A 26,601-nucleotide genomic window follows, 5' to 3' on the forward strand; every position below is an offset into this window, starting at 1 on the left:
TACACCTTGTGCTGGAGACAATAAAAGGCCACTTGAAAATGTGCAGTTTTGTCACAAAACACAATGCCACAGATGTCTCAGGTTTTGAGGGACCGTGCCATTGGCATGCTGACTGCAGGAATGTCCACCAGAGCTGTTGCAGGAATGTCCACCAGAGCTGTTGCCAGAGAATTACATTGGTGTCAGAAGTGGAATGGCGGCTGTGAGGTCATCAGAACGCACGGCCCGGACGTGTGAGTAGTCGACTTCCTGGTCGGAGGGGGCAGTGTGAGCCACATTCCAATTCCCACCATGTGGGATAACCCTATTGGTGCGATGCGTAGGTTGTTTGCCTTTTACACATGCAACCTGGGTTCGCTTCCCTGCCTTGCTGTTTGCTACATTGGTATCAGAAGTAGTATGGTGTCTGTGAGGCCATCAGATTGCACGGCCCGGATGTGTGAGGGGTCTGAGTAGTCGAAGCACAGGACTTGCTTTTATAGGGGGCAGTGTGAGCCAGGTTACAATTCCCATCGCAGCAATAGGTTTAACCCTATAGACAGGTTATAATTAGGTTTAACCCTATTGCTGCGATGCTTAGGGTGTTTGCCTTTTTCGCCAGCGACCTGGTTTACCGCCCTGCCCCACTGTTTTCTACACTATTAATATCACAGGCTACCCGACGTCCGTTGAACAAAGAGACACAACAATATGAGTGAAAGGATTTTAGGATAATATCAGTTAGTGTTTATTTAGAGTTGTCTTCTGGGTTCAGCCTTCTAGCTTCCTTTATCAATTGGGTGAAATATAACAAATGACATGGTCTCAGAGTTTGGAGATAACCAGTCCCAGTTTAAATCACTATGACAACCATTTCATTATTTCCCCAGAGCAGCAAGGGAATCTAGAGACTCAACCTTTGCAGAATCAGAATCACCTTTATTCGCCAAGTACATTTACACATATATATGTAGGATCTTAATTTGAGCCAGTTTGCTACAGCAGGAAAATATTCCTGCAGCAACAGGAAATGTGAATTATTATGTGAATTATAATTAATGGACATTTTTGTAGCGGTTGTTAAATTTCTATTAAGGGAAACTCAAGTCTGACATTTCTAAGTGGAAATTACAAACTTCAGAAGCCTTTTAAAACCTCAAATACACTACAAGTTTTACATTTCCTGCATTGCAGGAAAGTTATTCTTCAGTGGGGGGGTGATCAAATTAAATCTTACATCTGTACACATAATTTTACATGGTGATATTGATAGACAACATTTAGAGACAGAATACAGACAGAAGAGTTTACACAAATGTCTGTACAACATTATACACAACTAGGAAGAGTGAGCATAGAGCTATACGATAATGAACAGTGGATATACAGATATACAGTACAGTCGGAATACAGTTGATATACAGATATACAGTACAGTGGGAATACAGTTTGTATACAGATATACAGTTGATATACAGATATACAGTACAGTGGGAATACAGTTGGTATACAGATATACAGTACAGTGGGAATACAGTTGGTATATAGATATACAGTATAGTGGGAATACAGTTGATATACAGATATACAGTACAGTGGGAATACAGTTGATATACAGTACAGTGGGTATACAGTTGATATACAGATATACAGTACAGTGGGAATACAGTTGATATACAGATATACAGTACAGTGGATATACAGTTGATATACAGTGGATGTCCACATGTACAGTACCAGTATAAATATATCTAAGAGAGATGAACAGAGTGCTAATGCAGTATAGTTCAGTTATTTAGTGTACAGTTCAGAGATGGCTTGATGTGGTGTGCAGCATAGAGTGTATAGTCCTTTAGTCTCTATGGGCCAGATGGTCGGTTGGTCAGGAACACAGCATGGGGAAAGAATCTGTTCAGATGGGGGTCTATAACATCCAATCACATAGGTTTACAGCAGCTGACAGTTGCAACGTTATTGCTAATAACTCAAACTGCCTTATTTAGATAAAAACATAATCTCTGTACAGATATAGGATCTTAATTTGATCACCCTGTAGCAGGATAACTACAACTTGTAGTGTATTTGAATGTATTTAAGCTTTAAAAAATGTTTCTGAAGATGATCAATTCCATTTTTCTATTATAAAATGGTTCATTAATTATAATCCACATAATAATTCAAATGTCCTGTTGCTGCAGGATTATTTTCCTGCTGTAGCAAACTGGCTCAAATTAAGATCCTACATCTGTAGCAATACACCTCTCTTTGATGTACATGGCTATATCAGGATTGACTTTTGACCATTTGACATCTTTTATTTACTGTTGTTTAGGCTGGTTGAATGAGTCGCCTATAAAAGCTACTTCATCTACAAGAGAACAGGCGGCTTCACCAGCGACTGTAAGAAGTTATGTGATTTCCTCATATGAACGTGAAAGTAAGTGTGTAGCCTACGCAGTTACACAATGGCTGTTGAAACTGTGGCACGTATTTCTCGGTAACATTAGAAGTCGGATAAATGTGTTGATATGTAGGAAAGACGGGCAGACTCTCGTAGGTCTAGGCTAAACTACAAACTATTATAAGGTCGACGTCAGACATTCAATAGTCAGAATAGGTTTGAGCTATGATCACTTCTCATGCTGACAAACCTGATGGTCTCTGTTTGAAATGGTGTGTAAAATACCATGCCTAGGCTACAAGCTCTGTCCTGCTACTGTTAGGTCTATAACGTTATGGGAACTGATCTGAACAGGTTTAGGCTGGTCATCTAGGATATGTAGGCTATAGCTGAGGTATAGACCTCCATCTGTATATCACTAACAAACCACTATTATATATTATAACCTAGCCTACTTTACATAATATAAAATGTCTTACTTGTTGCAAAAATACTTTCTGAATATATCAATGATTTCCCCTCAGATCAATCATGCCTGTTTTAGCTCAGTTTTAGTGTGGCTGAAATAGCCGAATCCACTAATTTGAAGGGGTGTCCACATACTTTTATATATATAGTGTACATGCTCTGTCCTGCTACTGGTAGGCCTGTAACGTTATGGGAACTGATCTGAACAGGTTTAGGCTGGTCATCTAGGATATGTAGGCTATAGCTGAGGTATAGACCTGCATCTGTATCAGGACTAGGCTCCTGCTACTGTTACTGTTATAAGGTTATGGGAACTGATCTGAACAGGTTTAGGCTGGTCATCTAGGCTATAGCTGAGGTCAGTGGTGATTTTAGCATGTCAATCTTGGTGGGGCAAAACATAAATAAAGGGGGATGCATGCCAGCAAAGCCACTCCACAACACAACACTAAACAATACATTCATTGCACTATAACGGTGACAAACGGTGCCCACAAATTGTTAGGGCCTACATAAAGCAGAGTCCCAACAGCAGAGTCCCAACAGCAGAGTCCCAACAGCAGAATCCCAACAGCAGAGTCCCGACAGCAGAGTCCCAACAGCAGAGTCCCAACAGCAGAGTCCCAACAGCAGAGTCCCAACAGCAGAGTCCCAACAGCAGAGTCCCAACAGCAGAGTCCCAACAGCAGAGTCCCGACAGCAGAGTCCCAACAGCAGAGTCCCAACAGCTGTCCTATCATTTCTCTTCATTATTTCTCTTCATATGACAAGGATTAAAAAGGATTTGCCTGTAGATTGTCGACTTGATTCATGATGATGACTGCTGGCTAAGATTTTGAAAGTATGATGTTGACATGATCAGTCCAATCAAAGCTACTGTAGATATAATGTGATTTGATGTCATTTTATCTGTGGCCAATGACCTTCTTGTATGGGCACTTCTAATGTAACTCTGTGGCAGCACCCAAGGGGCTTGAATTTTCTAGCTCTACCCTTAGACTTGGCAGTGACGTAGTGTCCCCATGAGTGACAGAACACTGAGCCAATCACGGCGCAGCGCTCCGTATTTTCTTCTGGTTTGCCCCACCACCACAGAAAGCACTGAGCTAGGCTGAAACACCTGCATTTTGGAGCTGCCTTACTCAAGAAAACAAAAAAGAGACCATGTTTGTATGCGGCTATATTAACTCAATGATATATATATATTTTTGTATTTTTTGCAAACTGATATGTGACACGTATTAATGCCAAAATAACATGCAAAACAGGAAAGGCCACCTGCCCTTAATGACGGGTCGCTGGTTGAGAGAATGCCAAGAGTGTGCAAAGCTGTCATCAAGGAAAAAGGGTGGCTTTTGAAGAATCTCAAATATAAAATATATTTTGATTTGTTTAACACTTTTTTGGTTACTACATGATACCATATGTGTTATTTCATAGTTTTGATGTCTTCACTATTATTCTACAATGTAGAAAATAGTAAAAAATTAAGAAAAACCCTTGAATGAGTATGTGTTCTAAAACTTTTGACCGGTAGTGTATATATTTTTGACATTGTTAGCAAACTGATATGTGACATGTATTAATGCCACAATAACATGCAAAACAGGAAAGGCCACCTGCCCAGAATGACGGGTCGCCACTTGCTGAGGTATAGACCTTGATCTGCTTTACACAACAACAACAAAAACTGTTATACATTATAACCTAGCCTACTTTAAATAATATAAAATCTCTTAATTGTTGCAAAAAACCTTTCTGTATAGATCACTGATCCCCCCCAGATCTATCAAGCCTGTTTTAGCCCTTCTGTCTACATTCTCAGATACGTTTAGAAAATAACAGATTCAAAAATAATAAATGGCAACTTTTAATGAATACAAATAAGTGTGAAACATGGCCATGGTGAAGAGATGTCACAACTACATATTCATGTGATTGCATTAAATCACCTGACTGTTTTGATATGTATGTTAGTAAATGTTTTATAAGAGATGATTAATAAATTATAACAATTCACATTCAATAATTACTGTGTTAACTACAACCAACATGTTGGATCTCTGTTTAGGGGTCAGTGGTCTAAAGTGAGTCTCTCTGGGGAGAGAGAGGGGGGGGTCCCTGCCTCTAAAATGAGTCTCTCTGGGGAGAGAGAGGAGGGGGGCCCTGCCTCTAAAATGAGTCTCTCTGGGGAACATGACACCAAAGCTAAGAGGTGAGATGACAATTCTGATTAAGAATTATTAAGAGTTTATTTCCTAAATGCTATTTCCACAATTTTTCAAATGTGTTTTTTAATCAGAAATGGTTGCTTACCTTCAATATTACTGTTCTCAGATGTTTAATTAATAGATTTGAGATGTATATAATTATTATTATTTTTATTGCAAAACACTATATATCCATTGTTTAGCTGAAATTGGATGTTCGTATCCTGTATATTTGACTGTATTATCTGGTTGTCTCACCTAGCTATCTTAAGATGAATGCACTTACTGTAAATCGCTCTGGATAAGAGCATCTGCTAAACAGGTGGGGCTCTGCCCTGAATGACAGGTCACCACTGCTCCAAAGCAATTACATGTTGCACAGGAACCACTGACTCACTGCATGTTTCTATTATCAAGACACCTGCTGGTACCTCTTAACTGGTTAGTAAAGCTCATGAGGTGTCCTAAATATCTGCCAACTAGGTGGGACACTTATGAATAAAGAGGCTTCATGCATAGCTTTAATTTATACCCATAAGAGTAGGACTAAAACTGCTTTATTCTCAGCACTTATACGACACATTTTCTACTCTGAGACGCTTTTTGGATATGGGCCCAGATCTCAAAATATTGTAACGACCCAGTATTAAATGAGTCTGTCTGGGGAGAGAGAGGACCAATTTTTCTACTCTGAGACTCTTTTAGGATACGTGCACAGATCTCAAAATCTTGTTTTAAAAAACGATTTTCTTTTGTTTGACATAAAAAAAAGAATATTACTAATGTACCCGACTTTAGAGACTGCTTTTAGTTTATTGTGTGGCTCTGCTCATGTCCGCGTTCTGGAACTGTCCGCGTCCCCGTACAGAACTGTCCGTGTCCACATACGGTTTGGCGGCAAGCATATTGTCCAGTTACGCGCAGAGTGGTCTGAGGTGATCTTGGGGAACAATGACGTAGTTCGATACAGTGTTGAGACACCGAAGTTTATTGTTCAATTTGCTTTTTTTGCGTAATGGTCAGTGACAGTATGAGTTTAGACAGATCCTTTTCACTCGCTATTCTTTTTTAATTGTGTGGTTCACCGGATTCGTCATCATCCTCGAGGGACAGACGAACGACCTGCTAGTTAGCCAAGCTAGTCGGTACAGCTAGCTAAGCTAGCTACTCTACCAGCAGCATCCTAGTTATCCTAGCTACCACTACATCATCACCGGCTGCCTGCATTTCTTGTGGACCGATGGAGCTCCCAGGTTGTTTCTTCCACCTGTTAAATACCGTGGAAGGCTTCTCCCTCTCTCTTGATGGATGCTGGCTTCCTACGCTCCCTCTGTCCGGTTCTCCTCTCTTCACTAGATGGACGGTAACTTTACCATTTAACCCCTCTGTGTCCAAGGACTGAACTTTTGAATATTATTTTCAAGGGCGCCTCAAGTGACATTTTTTACAACGTTTATTTCTGATAAAATTAGTTAATTGCATCCACCATGGAGCCCAGTTTCATAATATTACCTTACGTCCCTGGTTAGGAAGTAATCTCGAAACAACAGGCCTTATTTTAGGGTATTTTTCACCCTACCAGCTCCTATTAGTTCTATTGAGCTCCGTGACACCGACTCGCCTTCAGAACGTTCTATTCCCAGCCCATTGTTCTGCGTCACAATGCCAGCTTCACTATTGTTATCAATGATACCTGCCTGCGTTAACCCTGTAGATTTACCTCATGTAACTTATTATTAACAAGGTTACGGCTACTTGGTGAGCGTTAACCCTGTAGGTTTACCTCAGGTAACTTATTATTAACAAGGTTACGGCTACTTGGTGAGCGCTAACCCTGTAGGTTTACCTCAGATAACTTATTATTAATAAGGTTACAGCTACTTGGTGAGTGCGCACACTGTTCACCTGAGTACATGTTGTGGTCACCTATAGTGAGGTGAGACACAGTTTAAGAGGCGATGGCTGGCGGAAAGCCATCAAACATTAAACATTTTCTGGTCATGGTTAACCATATTTTTTTTAAAGAAAAAAGTGTACAATCTAAACAAAACGCATGTCCCTGTCCTCTTTTTCAAGATGTGGCCAATTTAAACAGCCAGAAGACATTTTTTAATTAAGAAATAACCATTTTTTTTGACGACTTGTTGTTTCTAAGTGGCTGCTGGGTAATTTGATATGCATCGAACTCTTCCTTCATAGGCATCAAATTGAGCGAATGCTGCGCAGGTTCACTGAGTTGCAAACCAAATGGATATAATGGGGTGATTGTTGTCTAATCGGGTGGTCTAGCTAATGGATTTGTAGATCTGACGCAGTTGCTACCTCAGATTCTGAGCCTAGCAAGTGTCATGAAGGAGGTGCAAACCCTTACTGTTTTTTGCCATATAAACCCTAAACCTAACAATCAATCAAATGTATTTATAAAGCTCTTTTTACACCAGCAGATGTCACAAAGTGCTATACAGAAACTCTAACCCTACTTATAACCTATTTTAGCTGTAACCCTAACCCCTAATTAATAATAATAATATGCCATTTAGCAGACGCTTTTATCCAAAGCGACTTACAGTCATGCGTGCATACATTATTTTTTTTTTGTGTATGGGTGGTCCCGGGGTTTGAACCCACTACCTTAACGTTACAAGCGTCGTGCTCTACCAGCTGAGCTACAGAGGACAACACAAATTCTAGGGTAGGGTAGCCTAGAACAATTTTACAAACTATTTTAGTAATAATATTATCTTAGTAAATACAATTATAGTATTAAATAGCGTTTTGATTATTTTGTTGTTATTTTATTATATGTATAATAGCAAGACAGAAAACTTGATAAATAAGACACATTTGTTTTATTTTTCAAATGTGGTTTGAATTTGGTGACCTAGTAACCTCTGTGTGAAGCTCCAGCAATTGGCGTGGGGCAGGTTTGAGACTGATCTAATACACTTTATTTCTCAGCTGCCTCACCAACGTCTGTACGTGAATTAATAACTTTTAATTGCTAAATATTTCCAATAGATGGCAGCATAAGAACACAAAGCATCAGTTATAGGCTACAAGCAGCAATATGATTGACATGAAATAGCATGCAACCAAATACTATATGTCCCATGCTTTTCTAAAATGGTCACTCATTACTTTAGCTAGCTATATATCTCGTATTAGGCCTGTGATGCTTTTGGAAGAGCAATTAAATAGTGACTATAGCAGGTGTTGAACCCCTGGTAAATAATCACTAGTCAGATGCTCCAACCTCAACCCTAGTATACATGCATTTTAATATATCTAATATATCGATTAAACAACCTCGGAATAGATAAGACAAGAGTGCGTCTTCCAGCCCACCAATGAATTACATCATGCAACCCTCCCGGTTAGCAAATGTACCTCAACATGCCCCTCGCTTGTGCTAGAAGGCAGAGTGCTCGCTGCTGGTTGATGAATCTGACAATTAATGTACCAGGAATATACGTTTTTCTCAACCAGAGGTGACTAAATTAATGTTCAGGCTTATTGATAATCGTTATAGTAATCAAGTATAATTTCAAAACATGAGCATAAAACAGGTAATAATAAACATGAATCATCATTATATTATTTCACAGTAATCTGTTACATGCTTTTTCAGTCGTTCCTCTTGCATTAGCAGTGTGGAAAGGGACAGTAAAAAGCGTGTGCATGAGTTTTCCTATGAGGGGGAGTGGTGGTGTATCCAGGGAGAAAACTATAACTGATCTTCTGAAATGTCATTCATGGTCTTATGCTGCCATCTATTGGAATTATTTAGCAACTGCAGTAGTACTGAATAAAGTATATCCTTACTAAAGTAGTAATTACTCAGAATTGCAAAATATGACATTTTCTAGTTAATTTTACCACTTACAACCATACAATAACCATTTATAGTATAACAAACAATGAAACTGACATAAACCAAAAACACCATACATTTAGTTAACTATATATATATACTATTTATTTAGATGGGTGACATTATCTGCCAAAGTAACACCACTGTAGATAAAGAAGAGCTCTCCAGTAGGTGTACCAAAACATTCAAAGACAATATTCTCAAAATGTAGGTTACAAGTTTATCATCTTTCAAAGCAGAATTACTTTCCCATTGTTCCTAAACTGTAGTGTATGACATACCTTTTTCTAGCTGAGTCTCTACTTTTATCCAATGTAAAAAAACACAATTTCAAATGTTGCTACATAAGACCGAATCGAGCCGGTCGGTCACATTTGACTGTGTAAAACCTAGCAGTACTACTGAGGCAGATATATATTAATACTGTGTAAAACCTAGCTGTACTACTTATTTCTCTGAGAGTGAGGCAGATATATATATTATTACTGTGTAAACTTTGCAGTACTACTTATTTCTCTGAGAGTGAGGCAGATATATTATTACTGTGTAAAACCTAGCAGTACTACTTATTTATCTGAGAGTGAGGCAGATATATTATTACTGTGTAAAACCTAGCAGTACTACTGATTTCTATGAGAGTGAGGCAGATATATAGCATTTTTACCAAAAAATAACATTATTTGTCTCTGAAATGAAATCATCAAGTGATAGATTTTAAACAAATACATGTCTGTCATTGAAAAACCCCATACCATGATTAGATGGTGAAAAAACACACCAATCTCTTTCATAATTTCTTCAAACAAAAAAAAGGTTATTTACGAAAATTTCTGAAAATGGATATATATTGTTTTGGAATGAAACTCTTCTCATGTTTCCCCATCTGCGCTCAGAGTAGATGATAGACGTAATGTTTGTCTCTGTTGTGTTGAAGCTCAATCAAGCAGGAGAGACCAGCCTCCCCTGTACCCAGCTGTGTGTCCATGAAGAGTGACCAGTCTATGGGTCATCCTATACACTTTAGAGAGGGAGACTTTTCTACTGAACAAAGGTAAGAAGAACTCATGGGTCATGGTCAGTGAGTTAAACAACACTGTCTCTAGTCATTTCTCCACTCCCATTTTCCCATTTCTTTTAGTTTTTTTCATAATCCATAGGCAAATTTTTTTTTCCATTTTCATAGTCCTGAAACAATATTAAACAAACACAACATTCCCTGTGTGTGTGTGTGTGTGTGTGTGTGTGTGTGTCTCTCAGTGAGTGTGTGTGTGTCAGTGAGTGTGTGTGCACTCCCTGGATGAGGAGATGAAATCTCTATCCTGATTGCCTAGTCATTTTACCCCTACGTACATGTACATACAGTGGGGGAAAAAAGTATTTAGTCAGCCACCAATTGTGCAAGTTCTCCCAATTAAAAAGATGAGAGAGGCCTGTAATTTTCATCATAGGTACACGTCAACTATGACAGACAAAATGAGAAAAAAAATCCAGAAAATCACATTGTAGGATTTTTAATGCATTTATTTGCAAATTATGGTGGAAAATAAGTATTTGGTCACCTACAAACAAGCAAGATTGCTGGCTCTGACAGACCTGTAACTTCTTCTTTAAGAGGCTCCTCTGGCCTCCACTCGTTACCTCTATTAATGGCACCTGTTTGAACTTGTTATCAGTATAAAAGACACCTGTCCACAACATCAAATAGTCACACTCCAAACTCCACTATGGCCAAGACCAAAGAGCTGTCAAAGGACACCAGAAACAATATTGTAGACCTGCACCAGGCTGGGAAGACTGAATCTGCAATAGGTAAGCAGCTTGGTTTGAAGAAATCAACTGTGGGAGCAATTATTAGGAAATGGAAGACCTACAAGACCACTGATAATCTTCCTCAATCTGGGGGCTCCACGCAAGATCTCACCCCGTGGGGTCAAAATGATCACAAGAACGGTGAGCAAAAATCCCAGAACCACACGGGGGGACCTAGTAAATGACCTGCAGAGAGCTGGGACCAAAGTAACAAAGCCTACCATCAGTAACACACTACGCCGCCAGGGACTCAAATCCTGCAGTGCGAGACGTGTCCCCCTGCTTAAGCCAGTACATGTCCAGGCCCGTCAGAAGTTTGCTAGAGTGCATTTGGATGATCCAGAAGAGGATTGGGAGAATGTCATATGGTCAGATGAAACCAAAATAGAACTTTTTGGTAAAAACTCAACTCGTCGTGTTTGGAGGACAAAGAATGCTGAGTTGCATCCAAAGAACACCATACCTACTGTGAAGCATGGGGGTGGAAATATCATGCTTTGGGGCTGTTTTTCTGCAAAGGGACCAGGACGACTGATCCGTGTAAAGGAAAGAATGAATGGGGCCATGTATCGTGAGATTTTGAGTGAAAACCTCCTTCCATCAGCAAGGGCATTAAAGATTAAACGTGGCTGGGTCTTTCAGCATGACAATGATCCCAAACACACCGCCCGGGCAACGAAGGAGTGGCTTCGTAAGAAGCATTTCAAGGTCCTGGAGTGGCCTAGCCAGTCTCCAGATCTCAACCCCATAGAAAATCTTTGGAGGGAGTTGAAAGTTTGTGTTGCCCAGCGACAGCCCCAAAACATCACTGCTCTAGAGGAGATCTGCATGGAGGAATGGGCCAAAATACCAGCAACAGTGTGTGAAAACCTTGTGAAGACTTACAGAAAGCGTTTGACCTGTGTCATTGCCAACAAAGGGTATATAACAAAGTATTGAGAAACTTTTGTTATTGACCAAATACTTATTTTCCACCATAATTTGCAAATAAATTCATTAAAAATCCTACAATGTGATTTTCTGGAAAAACATTTCTCATTTTGTCTTTCATAGTTGACGTGTACTTATGATGAAAATTACAGGCCTTTTTTTAAGTGGGAGAACTTGCACAATTGGTGGCTGACTAAATACTTTTTTTCCCCACTGTAGTTTAGTAATACCACTGTGGACATGTTATTCATTCCAGAGGCTACTACCACTCAGAGAGCAGAGTATTCTGTTCCCAGCTGTCTGTCTATGAACAGTATTAACATCTACAATCTCTCTCTCTCTCCTTTATCTCTGTAGTGGAAGGTCTACTCTGTTAGAGGATCAGTATTATCATCTACAATTTCTCTCTCCTTTATCTCTGTAGTGGATGGTCTACTCTGTTAGAGGATCAGTATTAACATCTACAATCTCTCTCTCCTTTATCTCTATAGTGGATGGTCTACTCTGCCAGAGGATCAGTATTAACATCTACAATCTCTCTCTCTCCTTTATCTCTGTAGTGGATGGTCTACTCTGTTAGAGGATCAGTATTAACATCTACAATCTCTCTCTCCTTTATCTCTGTAGTGGAAGGTCTACTCTGCCAGAGGATCAGTATTAACATCTACAATCTCTCTCTCCTTTATCTCTATAGTGGATGGTCTACTCTGCCAGAGGATCAGTCCAGGTGTGCAGTGTGTCAGCAGGTGCTGAGGGATCCAGTCTCTATCACCTGTGGACACAGGTTCTGCAGACATTGCATCACCAGATACTGGGAGAAACCTGCTCCTTCAGGAGACTATGACTGTCCTCAGTGTAGAAAGAGATCCAGAACACGTCCTGAACTACAGCACCTGAGTGAACCCAATAAAACAAGAGGCTCTGAAAACAGTAAGACCACTTGCACACGTGGGCCAAGTCAATACCTTAATATGATTTACAGTAGTTAACTACAATATTATGAGATAATAGAAGTTACTGTAGTTGTGGAAGGCCCACTTTTCATCCTGTCAATGAATGTTTCTGATACACATAATTTTTCCTCTCCCCTTGTAGTGGATGACAGCCTGCAGAGAGCTATAGTAAACCATAAAGCCAGTCTGAAAACGAGGTATGAATGTGTGATAGAAGGTATGGAAAAAGCAGGGAACCAAACTCCCCTCAACAGGATTTACACAGAGCCCTACATCACCGAGGGAGAGAGTGAAGGGGTTAACAATGAACATGAGGTGTGGCAGCTAGAGACAGCATCCAGGACACCAACATCACATGACACAGCAATCCACTGCAATGACATATTTAAACCCTTACCAGGCCAAGAGAGAAGCATCAGAACTGTGCTGACGAAGGGCATCGCTGGCATCGGAAAAACAGTCTCTGTGCAGAAGTTCATCCTAGACTGGGCTGAAGGGAAGGCGAACCAAGATGTGGATATCATATTTGTGCTTCCTTTCCGGGAGCTGAACTTGATTAAAGATCTCCAGTATAGTCTTCTCAGACTTTTAAATGGCTTCCACACAGAAATAGACATAGGCAATGCAAAGAAACTCACTGCCTGTAAAGCTATGTTCATCTTTGATGGTTTGGATGAAAGCAGAATTCCATTGGATTTCCAGCACAATGAAAAGGTGTCTGATGTCACCCAGACATCGTCTGTCGATGTTCTGCTGACAAACCTCATCAAGGGGAATCTGCTTCCCTCTGCTCTCCTATGGATAACCTCCCGACCAGCAGCAACCAATCAGATCCCCCCTAAGTGTGTTGACCAGGTGACAGAGGTACGAGGGTTCAATGACCCACAGAAGGAGGAGTACTTCAGGAAGAGATTCAGTGATGATGACCTGGCCAGCAGAATCATCTCACACATAAAGACATCAAGGAGCCTCCACATCATGTGCCACATGCCAGTGTTCTGTTGGATTTCTGCAACAGTCCTTGAACACATGTTGAGTACAGACAAGAAGAGAGAGATGCCCACGACTCTGACTGAGATGTCAATACACTTCCTGCTCATTCAGACCAGCCTGAAGAACCAGAAATATCATGGAAGAGATGAGATGGATCAACAGGAGCTCATGGAGTCAGATAAGGAAATTCTTCTGAAGCTGGGGAAGCTGGCGTTAAAAAATCTGGAGAAGGGTAATCTCATGTTCTATGAAGAAGACCTGAAAGAGTGTGGCATTGATGTCAAAGAAGCCTCAGTGTACTCAGGAGTGTGCACACAAATCTTTAAAGAAGAGTCTGTGTTATTTCAGAGACTGGTGTACTGCTTTGTTCATCTGAGCATTCAGGAGTTTCTCTCAGCTGTCTACATGTACCATTGTTACACAACCAAGAACATGGATGCACTGAAGCCCTTCCTCAAGAGAAAGTCTAGAGCTGCATCTGAAGAGCTAACCTTGCATGAGCTGCTGAAGAGTACCATGGATAAAGCCTTGGAGAGCAAGAACGGACACCTGGACCTCTTTGTCCGCTTCCTTCATGGCATGTCACTGGAGTCCAATCAGAAACTCCTACGAGGTCTGGTGACACAGACAGAAAGCAGTCCAGACAGCGTCCAGAAAAAAATCCGATCCCTTAAGGTGATGCAGAGGAAGAACATCTCCCCTGAGAGGTGCATCAATCTCTTCCACTGTCTGATAGAGATGAAAGACCATTCAGTACAGGAGGAAATCCAAGCGTACTTGAGGTCAGAGAAGAGATCCAAAAACCTCACACTTTCTCAGTGTTCAGCGCTGGCCTACATGCTACAGATATCAGAGGAGGTTCTGGATGTGTTTGACCTGAAGGTATACAAGACATCAGAGGAGGGTCGTAGGAGACTGCTCCCAGCTGTGAGAGGCTGCAGGAAAGCTCTGTAAGTATTCATGGAAATATCCCACACCAAAATACATTGTAGTTACAGCAGCATTTATATTGGCTGACTGGCTCTGTAAGTACTCATGTGACTATCCCTCAGACCAAACTTTACTGTATGTAAGAACAACAATATTTTCATTGGCTGACTAAACTTTCTATCAGCTGAAAAGTCTTAAACAAACTGTAATACAAACGGATCAGAAAAGTTGTAGCATTAAGACATCTATACACAGTGTTCACATTATTAGTGCAGAGGTAACAGTGTAAGCAGGGAAGCTAAATGTAACATTTTAATACAACCTGTCCCTCATGGTATTTACTCTGTTGACAGACTCACTGCCTGTAAACTCACAGACTCATCCTGTGAACTGTTGGCCTCAGCTCTCAGTTCAAACCCCTCAAACCTGAGAGAGCTGGACCTGAGTAACAATGACCTGAAGGATTCAGGAGTGAAGCTGCTCTCTGCTGGACTGGGGGATCCCCACTGTAAACTGGAGACTCTGAGGTCAGTATTCCTGTAGTTGGTCAACAAGTGATAACTGTTCACCAGATCCACATGTGTTCACCAGGCACACATAGTCCACACCATATGTGTTTGGACAATGAAGTTTACCGTTTTAAATTTGGTGCTGTGCTCCATCATTTTGGATTTGAAATTGTTTCATATTAGGCAACAGTACAGAATGTCACTTTTTATTTGAGGGTATTCATACATACCTGTTTTACTGTTTAGAAATGAAAGCACTTAATGTATCTAGTTCTCCCATTTGAAAAAGTCATAAATATTTGGACAAATTAATTTAGTTGAATATTTGGTCCAATATTCTTTGCCTGCTGTTATTGGTAATGGTGAGAGGTTAGCATGTTTTGTTGTAGCCTCTGTAACTTTCTCACTCATTATTATTCATGATTCATTCATGATTTTTGCCCACTGACAAAGACATGATCAGTCCATAATTTTAATGATATGTTTATTTGAACAGTGAGAGACAGAATAACTCAAAAACTTAATGACTTGGAGAAGTTCTGCAAAGAGGAGTGGGACAAAATCCCTCCTGAGATGTGTGCAAACCTCGTGGCCAACTACAAGAAACGTCTGACCTCTGATTGCCAACAAAGGTTTTGCCACCAAGTACTAAGTCATGTTTTGCAGAGGGGTCAAAAATGTTATAAATTGATTTGCATTTTTATGAGGGAAATAAGTATTTGACCCCTCTGCAAAACATGACTTAGTACTTGGTGGCAAAACCCTTTTTGATGTGGTTTCTCAATAATAATGCTAAGTTTGCTGTGAGATCAAGGAGTCCGCTTACACTGTACTTTGATTATAAAGGTTTATTCATATCACAAGATTACAGCGTAAATTGACAGACATCTGCAGTCATCTGGAGAACAACGACCCAAAATGATATGTTGTTCTATCCTCCTTTGTTCCAACTAAGTATTTATAATCTTCACCATGATATGGGTGGTTTTCCCTACAGACCAATCCCATGACTCCACACAACAGACTTCCTCTGTTTTATGGGGTGCCCCTATAAAACTGCTCCCCAGATGCTTCCCTAAGATGAATCAACAACCTCCCAGATACCATTTGCAAACGTTAGCAAAGTCATAAATTCCTTAGACACCACATATTTCCCCCCTTCGAGACGAATTAAGTCTCGAAAACAAAAAGAATAGGATTATGACAAATAACAATTTCTCTTATTGAGTAACTTTAACAATAAACCACATTTTATGGAGAGTAAACACCTTTTTCTATGGAGTGTAAATACATTTCTATGAAATATGAACAAATCTCTATGGAGTGTGAGAGCGAAAAACCTGTCTGGCAGCCTTCTTTCCAAATATCCATCCATCAATCAAGACAGTAAAATTATCTCACAGCCCCTCTGCCCCAGGCAACCACTTAAGTACTCCAGATCAATTCATAAATCTTTATCAATGCATTTTAAACTATGATGCAATATGAATACACATGAAAGCCTCAGCAAACAAAATACAATCAAAAATGTCCACATTCAGGCTGGTCGACCCATCGGACCCTCCTGTGGATTCTCTCTATCCCTGCCTAGATCCAATATCCCTAAGCATCCACAAAATAAACAAAAACATCTGAGATCCCCACATGTACCCAATAACAGCAAATATCATTCTTCAAAAATTTATACAGAAAGAATATAACACAAATTATGTATAACACATGCAAAAATGTATATATATCATTGCAGACACTGGAATGTAGTCCACTACACTTCTTCTCCTCAGCAGTGTTGATTTCCAATGCAACGTCGATGATGGAATCTGAACCTTTCCACACCTTCCTTGTTCCACTTCCTCCAGTCCATTCATATTGTCCTTTCATATTGTCCCTGTTTGAGTATTTGAATCCCCTCTACACATTCCCACATATGCCTCTGGAAGAAAAGAAAAGACCAAACAGTATCTTTTGCAAAACAACACATTCAAATTAAAACATCAATATCAACTAAAAATCATATATAAAATTATATATAAAATGAATCACATTCTATTTCCCCCATTTTATTCATCACAAAATACTAAAATCACACTAACATTTAAAAACATTAAAAAAATGATCGGATGATCAAAATGGATATCTATCCATCAATACTCCATCCAGTCCCACTTGTTCATCTTCATCTAGATCAGTAATAGCTAACAACGGCATCTGAGTGTTTTCTCCAGGTATCACAACTCCAACCCATCTCAATATCATAGCCTTCGCAAAAGTCAATAACAAGTACAAAAGCAAAACATCACACACAGCGCTATAAGAGCTGCTACTAAAATCTGAACTATCACTGCTCCCACTGGGCCTAACTGATCTTGCAACCAAGCCTTCGCTGACCATCCAGCTCCTTCAGATCTACCAAACGCATCCCTTATATTCTTCAATGCATCTATAACACTAGTGATATTATCGGAACTATCTGGGATCAAAGTATAACAATCATCCCCCGTCAAATTCATAGCCAAACATAAGCCACCTTGTTTTGCTAAAATATAGTCAAGAGCCATGTCATGTTTCAACAGCATCAGTCTGTGACTTCTTTGAGTATTTGACAGAAGGTTAAACCCTCTTATCATTTCATTTGCAAAACTCTGCAAAGTATTGTTAATATTATCAATGTGATCTGCCAAAAATGTTACACCATACCATGGAAAAAGTCCCAGTCCCCACTTCTCTCCTAGACTTATCCTCCAATGCCTCCAATGGTAGGCTTCCAGACAATGAAATTCCGCCATGTCCCTTTTCACCCTATTTCCAAACCTAGACTCAGATTTATCTGTGTCCGGTGCTTCCCCTCTTTCAATGGTAAAAACCTCATATGGAAGCTTCAACGTCGACATGTAACAACATCATGTCCATCCATAGGGTAAGAATATATACTTCTCACCACAAAACCCAGATGATTCTCTAAAATTCCCAATAGTCATATTACCATGCAAAAAATTCTCTCACCCTCAAAGTCCTGCTCTTCTTACTAACTGGAACATAAAAAGTTACATTATATTTCTCATTACTAACCTTATGTTCATGCTTACCCAAAGTCATCATATAATCATCACAATCTGATATTCCCATAAACATACCCTTTCCATCATATGTTTTATTAGAACAAAAACAGCTTTTAGCCCTCACTGGTGTCACCTCCAATGCTTCAGGAATCGCTGTTAACTGATTTTCCTTCCCATCTAACAAATTCACATAGGGTAATTCATTTAACCAAGAACACTTAAACCTAGGCCTAAACAAATGTTTCCACAACTACATTATTTTATCTCTTAATGATTGTTGCTGATACAACAGCCATAATAAAGCATAAGATTGACACGTACTTGATAGAGGTTTCGCTACCTTCTGAGATTCAACACCATTTTCCTAGTGCTGGAATTCTCAACAGACATGGACCCTCAAGATTCCTCACTGATCTTACAGAATGAGGTAACTTAGGAACCAAAGATTCCTACCTGCCCATCCATCTTTAATTTGCAAAACAGAAAAATCTAATCCATATGCCTTCCATTTAGTTTCTCTCTTCCCTAACAAGCAGTATTGATCAGATATATCTTCTTGTCTTCCATTAAAATCAAACAACTCATCCTGTACCTCTATGATAGTATTCTCCCTAAAATTGGTGCTGGAGCGATTGGCTCCCTTGTAATCAAATGTGATATATTTATAGCTTTAATAACTGTCAATGTTGAAAGAGTTGAATTGCTTCTCACTGTTGTTATAATAGGCTGAAGTGTTGATGTCATTGTTGTTGATTCATCCATTCTCCCTAAAGCTTTTAACTCTTTACTTGTATTTCCATCTACCACCACTAGTGTCACTACATTAACTCTCAGTCCCAACTCTAATCCCTCACTTTCAAACTGTTGATTATAAAAAATACATTTATAATCACCTTGATCTTCCTGCTGGGAATTGTAAATATAGAGACTACAATCACCCTCAATCTTCATTCTTCTCTCATCATTCAGCAATGCATACTTTCTCAATGCAACTGCTCCTAACAGATCTAAACTCCTGCCATATCTATCTTCCCACTGAACTCTAAATTTCCCTTCACCACTGTTCTCTCTCGTGCACTTACATGGGAGCTGATCTGACTGTCCTAGAGTTCCCTCAATTCTAGTTTTCTCAAATTTTTCAAAAACCATTTCACTGATTTATCCACAAATTCCTTTCCCACTAATTTTAGGATATTTGATCCGGAAGTCCCCACCTGCTTATGACTTCTTTACACAAAAACTTGGCAAATGACTGAGCACCCTTTAGCTTAGTTTGACGTCTTATGCACCTCTTGGTGTAGGAATGTAACCAAGAATAACAGTCACCCCTGTAAACATCATTTTTCAGACAGATTGTCCACCTTCCTATGACATAGTCAATCTATTCAAGCAAATATGGTTCCCCAAAACCCTACTCCTTTATAATCTTTCTCCTAACCTTAGCCTTCTTTAAAGAATCTTCACTGAGATTTCCAATCCAGAATACTAAAGACGAACCCATCTCTGTCATCATCAACAATTGGTAAACCTTTTCCTTTGGCACTTCTACCAGACAGCCGTCTGGTGTACATCTTATTTTACAATTCAACTTACACAATGCATCTCTTCCCAACAATGCAATAGGTATATGTTCTGATACCAGTATGGGTATTGTAATTTTCTAATTTTCATAGCAGAGCTCAATTGGTTCCTTAAGAGGAATCAACTGTTTCATTCCCTCGAATCCCTATCCTAATTAGTTGATTTTACATAGTGAGATGTGTAACCTCTTCAGGCTGAACACAGATAAAAGCAGTTCCGCTATCCACCATCACTTCCAATGGTCCGTTGTTTATTTTCACCTCAATTGTTTGATCTTTTTTCCCTAACTGGTGCTACCAGCTGACACCCCCCTTTCGGATCTTCTAGGCACCCCTAGAATCCTTGCTCCTTGCCCTTATAAGGGTTCACCTGTCCTCCAGATGATCTTCACTTGCTCCTGTATCTTCCTCTGAAATTCCCTCTTGTGTTTCCATCTGGCCCATTACACTCACAGCAAAGTCACCAACCTGTCCACAATCATAACTCACTTCTTAAGATTGCTGGAAGTATGGCTTAAATCTTCCTCCTCTTCCTCTTCCTAAGCCTTCTCGTCCTCTTCCTCTCCAATTCTGTGTCTTTCCAGAAACTGGCTGTGGATATGAAACAACTGGTACCGCTATTGGTGGCTGGTACAATTGCATTTGGCCTTGTTCAGTTGAAGCTGTGGCAGTGATTGTTGATTTGGTGCACCCTGATTCTTCATAACCAAAGCTTGTTTCTTCTCCTTCTTATTCTCCCCCCAGTTGTATTTCATCAAGTTTTCTGAGAGTTTCTTGGTTCTGTTCTTTCTAGTTGTTGACATATTGTTGACGGTATTCTTCAAAGGCTCATATTCTAAGTTTTGTCCTCGAATGATCACTGGCATCATCTTCTTACTTGTGCTCTCTTTCCTTGGCCTCAATGTATACTTCTTCTCCAATTCTGGGGATCTTTTTCTCAGCAGTTTTTTCTTCTGTATCTTCATCTTCTTGAGTTGTTGTTCCAGTTCTCTTACTTCTTCTAAATTATTCGCTTTATCCAGGCATGATATGCATCGGTCTATATCTCTTTCTATTTCTTCTGTGCTAGTCATTGTAGGATAAAATCCTCTTGAATATGAAGCACCTTTAATCTCCAAATCTTTATTGCTGTCTTCATCTTTGCTTTCATCAGAACTAGAATATCTTTTATTCTTCTTCTTCAAACATCCATCACCCCTTCTTTCCGCTCTGGCCAACCTCTGTCTGATCACAGGGTCATATCCACCCTTGATCTCTTCTGAATCACTCTGATCATCATCATCATCTTCTTCAAGTTCCATTCTCCTGAACCTCACTCCAATCTTAGTTTCCAGACATCTAGTTTTCTTCCTACTTTTGGAGTTTTGGATTAATCTTTATGGTCGTTTCTGCTTTTCCTCTCTCTATTATTCAATCACTTTCATCATGTTAATGACGTCAGGGTTAAGAATCCCTTCCACTGGCCATGGTTGTTCAATGTCACGCCAATGTTTATTCCCTTTCCAGATAACCTTGCAATACCATTAACTAAAGGATTACTATTTTCTACTACATCAACAGGAGTAATTACTTTCATAGTTTTTATGTCCTTTTTCCCCCTTTGTAACAACTCTTTTATATTCCTTTATTGTGAACTATTTCATTATTTTAGACTATGTAGCCTATAGTTCCCTCTTTTTTTTTATTTTCTTCCCCAAATTAATTAATTTATTCATCAATTAATTAATTTATTCATTTTATTTTATTTTACCAAATGATTGATTAGTGGCAATCTTACCACATCCAATCAGGAAAATAAATGAAAGTAGTCAACTTCAGAGCAATCCAAAAAATAAAGACCTCTAATCCAGCAACACTACAGCACTCACAAACCCCATTGCTTAATAAGCACCCAAGTACCTTAATTTTACAGAATAATGTCAGTACTCAATTTCCCACTCAACTCTAATCAAACCCACTCATGCACAAAAACTCCAAAATGCAATTCCTAATTACATCAATTGATCAGTCTGTTGCCAAGTCCTTGTCAAATTGTCATAACATCAAATATGCTAGGCACCCAAAATATCCTCTATGGGAAGGTAAGTTTTGTAAATAGAACAGTACTAGCCTTGATTTGACTTGATCCGTTGCAGCACACTCTGTCGCATGATGCACTCGTCAGCACTTCCTCTCTCTCTCTGTCTCCTCCTTCTTATTGTCTCTCATGTCACAGAAGAACAAAGAAACAGACAAGAATTTAGTAGTTTATGCACTCACTGTGTTATTTCAATCATTCAATATTCCTCTGTTCACATTCGCGCTAAGAAATAAGCAAACAACTTAACTCAGGAATATTTATAGATAGCTCAATAACATTTTATTTTATTTATTTTTAATCCGTCAACATATCTCTAGTTTATCAATTCGATCGGTCTCAAGAAAATAGTTTCATCGTTAAACAACAGCCGATTTAACAAACAGAATACACTATTAGTGTCTAAATCTTTCTCTTTTCTTCTCTGTCTGCTCTGAGTCTGCGTCTCCCAGCAGCTCAGTGCAGGCAGGGGAGTGGCATATTTGCCCTACCTAACTCTAAACTCATAAAATCCCACGCATGCGTAGTTCAGTCACCAATACGATTTCAGAGTGGATGGAGCTCTCTCCCAGCTAAACAACAGAAAGTAGACATACCAACTTTACCTCCGTTCTTCATGAGGCAAACAGTAACACTTAACAGAGCTCACAAACCAACATAAAACATGGAACACAAATCCTACTTTGAAGTTTCTTAACTTCACTTTATCCTAATCTGCAGATTTATAGTTATTTTCTTATCCATTACAAAACATCTCTATACACTGTTAAAAACTCCTCCCTGTAGGCTCATGATATTCTAATAGTTAGTAAACATTCTCTTTTTATAGAGAGTCATGAAATTTTTAACCTTAACGTCCTTCCAGGGGACTTACATATAGTTAACAACCACCAACGTTCTCACCCACGGAGACTCACAAGATCTCCAACACAAATCCCATCCCAACATGAGTCGACACACAGCTCAGACACAACAGAGACGTCTCCACTCCACCATTTTTCTCTCTCCCACACACACACATACATACACAGTTTAAGAGGCTTTTCCCATTCCTATGGACCCCTAAGGCAGTATGCTACCTCCATTGCGCCGTATATTTCCATTGTTCCTAAATTTGTGCTACAACGAGTTCGCGGACATTCGATGAGCGGTCACATCAATCATATACTTCGTCAACTATAAGTTGAGCGGTAACTTGCAACCGAATATATATACCACTACCCCAAGTCCCCGGGACTTACCTAAATTCACGTAACGTGCTTTTAGGATTTTTCGGCCCATCCTAATGATGGCCTCGTCAGAGGGCTTTCATAGATTCGCAATGTCCTAAGTTGAATACATTTACCTTGGCCTTATTCCTTCATTCTATTCTTCAATAGTTATAGACACTCCCCCCTGTTTTGCGTTGTTTACCAGCGCAAACAAATTTAGAATTTTTAGAACGGACTCCTATCCCACAGCAATAATAATAATAATAATAATATGTTGTTCTATCCTCCTTTGTTCCAACCAAGTATTTATAATCTTCACCATGATATGGGTGGTTTTCCCTACAGACCAATCCCATGACTCCACACAACAGACTTCCTCTGTTTTATGGGGTGCCCCTATAAAACTGCTCCCCAGATGCTTCCCTAAGATGAATCAACAACCTCCCAGATACCATTTGCAAACGTTAGCAAAGTCATAAATTCCTTAGACACCACATTGGCAATCAGAGGTCAGACGTTTCTTGTAGTTGGCCACCAGGTTTGCACACATCTCAGGAGGGATTTTGTCCCACTCCTCTTTGCAGATCTTCTCCACGTCATTAAGTTTTTGAGGCTGACGTTTGGCAACTCGAATCTTCAGCTCCCTCCACAGATTTTCTATGGGATTAAGGTCTGGAGACTGGCTAGGCCACTCCAGGACCTTAATGTGCTTCTTCTTGAGCCACTCCTTTGTTGCCTTGGCTGTGTGTTTTTGGGTCATTGTCATGCTGGAGTACCCATCCACGATCCATTCTCAATGCCCTGGCTGAGGGAAGGAAGTTCTCACCCAAGATTTGACGGTACATGGCCCCATCCATCATCCCTTTGATGCGGTTAAGTTGTCCTGTCCCCTTAGCAGAAAAACACCCCCAAAGCATAATGTTTCCACCCCCATGTTTGACGGTGGGGATGGTGTTCTTTGGGTCGTAGGCAGCATTCCTCCTCCTTCACACACTGCGAGTTGAGTTGATGGCAAATAGCTCGATTTTGGTCTCATCTGACAACAACACTTTCACCCAGTTCTCCTCTGAATCATTCAGATATTCATTGGCAAACTTCAGACGGGCCTGTATATGTGCTTTCTTGAGCAGGGGAACTTGCGGGCGCTGCAGGATTTCAGTCCTTCACGGCGTAGGTGTTACCAATTTTTTTCTTGGTGACTATGGTCCCAGCTGCCTTGAGATCATTGACAAGATCCTCCCGTGTAGTTCTGGGCTGATTCCTCACTGTTCTCATGATCATTGCAACTCCACGAGGTGAGATCTTGCATGGAGCCCTAGGACGAGGGAGATTGACAGTTCTTTTGTGTTTCTACAATTTGCGAATAATCGCACCAACTGTTGTCACCTTCTCACCAATTGTTTCGCGATGGTCTTGTAGCCCATTCCAGCCTTGTGTAGGTCTACAATCTTGTCCCTGACATCCTTGGAGTGCTCTTTGGTCTTGGCCATGGTGGAGAGTTTGGAATCGGATTGATCGATTGCTTCTGTGGACAGGTGTCTTTTATACAGGTAACAAACTGAGATTAGGAGCACTCCCTTTAAGAGTGTGCTCCTAATCTCAGCTTGTTACCTCTATAAAAGACACCTGGGAGCCAGAAATCTTTCTGATTGAGAGGGGGTCAAATACTTATTTCCCTCATTAAAATGCAAATCAATTTATAACATGTTTCTATATAGAAGCAATAATCTGATAATTTCTAATAATGAAACATTCATTTATGAATAGATATGGCAGGTTTCAGGACGCTGATATATCTGAATATGTTGGAAAAAATATACTGCCACTATTTTGACCACCAAAGAATAGCAGTGTGATTTTAATATGATTTGACTCTTTGCAGGCTGTCAGGCAGTCTAGTCACAGAGGAAGGCTGTGCTTCTCTGGTCTCAGCTCTGAAGTCAAACCCCTCACACCTGAGAGAGCTGGACCTGAGTAACAATGACCTGAAGGATTCAGGAGTGAAGCTGCTCTCTGCTGGACTGGGGAATCCCCACTGTAAACTGGAGACTCTGAGGTCAGTATTCCTGTAGTTGGTCAACAAGTGATAATTCTTCACCAGATCCACATGTGTTAACCAGGCACACATATTCCACACCATATGTGTTTGGACAGTGAAGCTTACAGTATTTAATTTGGTACTATGCTCCAGCATTTTGGATTTGAGATAAAACATTTCATATTAGGTGACAATACAGAATGTCACCTTTTATTTTATGTTACTGGGGCACTGGGGCAAAGCTTCCTGCCATCCAGGACCTCTATACCAGGTGGTGTCAGAGGAAGGCCCTCAAAATTGTCAAAGACTCCAGCCACCCTAGTCATAGACTGTTCTCTCTGCTACCGCACGGCAAGCGGTACCGGAGTGCCAAGTCTAGGTCCAAAAGACTTCTCAACAGCTTCTACCCCCAAGCCATAAGACTCCTGAACAGCTAATCATGGCTACCCGGACTATTTGCACTGCCCCCCCACCCCATCATTTTTACGCTGCTGCTACTCTGTTAAGTATTTATGCATAGTCACTTTAACTCTACCCACATGTACATATTACCTCAACTACCTCAACTAGCCGGTGCCCCCGCACATTGACTCTGCAACGGTACCCCCCAGTATATATAGCCTCCCTACTGTCACTTTATTTTACTTCTGCTCTTTTTTTTCTCAACACTTTTTTTGTTGTTGTTGTTTTATTTTTACTTTTTTTGTTTAAAATAAATGCACTGTTGGTTAAGGGCTGTAAGTAAGCATTTCACTGTAATGTCTGCACCTGTTGTATTCGGCGCATGTGACCAATAAAATTTGATTTGATTTGGAATAGTGAGAGGTTAGCATATATTGTTGTAGCCTCTGGAACTCTCTCACTCATTATTAATGATTAATTCATTATTTTTCTTAATCATCGCATCATCAGGATTAATTTAGTAGTGTTTAGAAACATGTTATCTACTCACTTAGACAGAAAATTACTCCAGTCATCATCCACCATTCAGTTACTGTTGGTCAAAACATAACCCAAAACACAACCAAAACAAACTGCAAATGCAACCAACGAGTTTGGAACCAACTACGAAACTTTGGACTACTTTAATACACTATAAGTGAATTGGTCAGTATACTTATGACTTCTTCAAATGGGGGACTGGATACATAAAGTGCTTTCATTTCTAAACGGTGAAACAGATATGTATGAAAATACTCTCAAATAAAAGGTGACATTATATACTGTCACCTCATATGAAACATTTGATTTCAAATCCAAAATGCTGGAGTATAGAGCCACATTTAAAATGTTAGCTTCCCTGTGAAAATAGATATGGTGTGGACTGTATACTCAATACAATCTAAATCTGATACCTCACTGTCTGTCTTTTGACTGATACTGCTTTTTAAACTGCTCTGGTCAGTCTACTCAAATATTTGTACTATACATGTTTTTCTCTACAAGCAATATTATGATCATTTCTAATAATGAAACATTCATTTATGAATAGATATGTCAGGTTTCAGGACGCTGATATATCTGAATATGTTGGAAAAAATATACTGCCACTATTTTGACCACCAAAGAATAGCAGTGTGGTT

The 26,601-nt window shown here is 39.8% G+C and overlaps 1 protein-coding gene across 1 annotated transcript in view; it reads left to right on the forward strand.

Annotated features, from left to right (window-relative positions):
• Positions 1 to 4,962: 4,962 nt before the first annotated feature.
• LOC311124995 (uncharacterized protein) overlaps positions 4,963 to 26,601 on the forward strand; it is a 30,835-nt gene continuing 9,196 nt past the window's right edge. The window contains exons 1-5 of the mRNA XM_084199083.1: positions 4,963 to 5,063; positions 12,363 to 12,598; positions 12,764 to 14,564; positions 14,898 to 15,071; positions 24,863 to 25,036. Of these exons, the coding sequence (XP_084055209.1) occupies positions 4,981 to 5,063; positions 12,363 to 12,598; positions 12,764 to 14,564; positions 14,898 to 15,071; positions 24,863 to 25,036 (2,468 nt within the window). The 5' untranslated portion in view covers positions 4,963 to 4,980. The remainder of the gene's footprint in view (positions 5,064 to 12,362; positions 12,599 to 12,763; positions 14,565 to 14,897; positions 15,072 to 24,862; positions 25,037 to 26,601) is intronic.

The sequence above is a fragment of the Coregonus lavaretus genome (assembly GCF_964263955.1).
Source record: "Coregonus lavaretus genome assembly, contig: HAP1_SCAFFOLD_790, whole genome shotgun sequence".
Taxonomy (NCBI): domain Eukaryota; kingdom Metazoa; phylum Chordata; class Actinopteri; order Salmoniformes; family Salmonidae; genus Coregonus; species Coregonus lavaretus.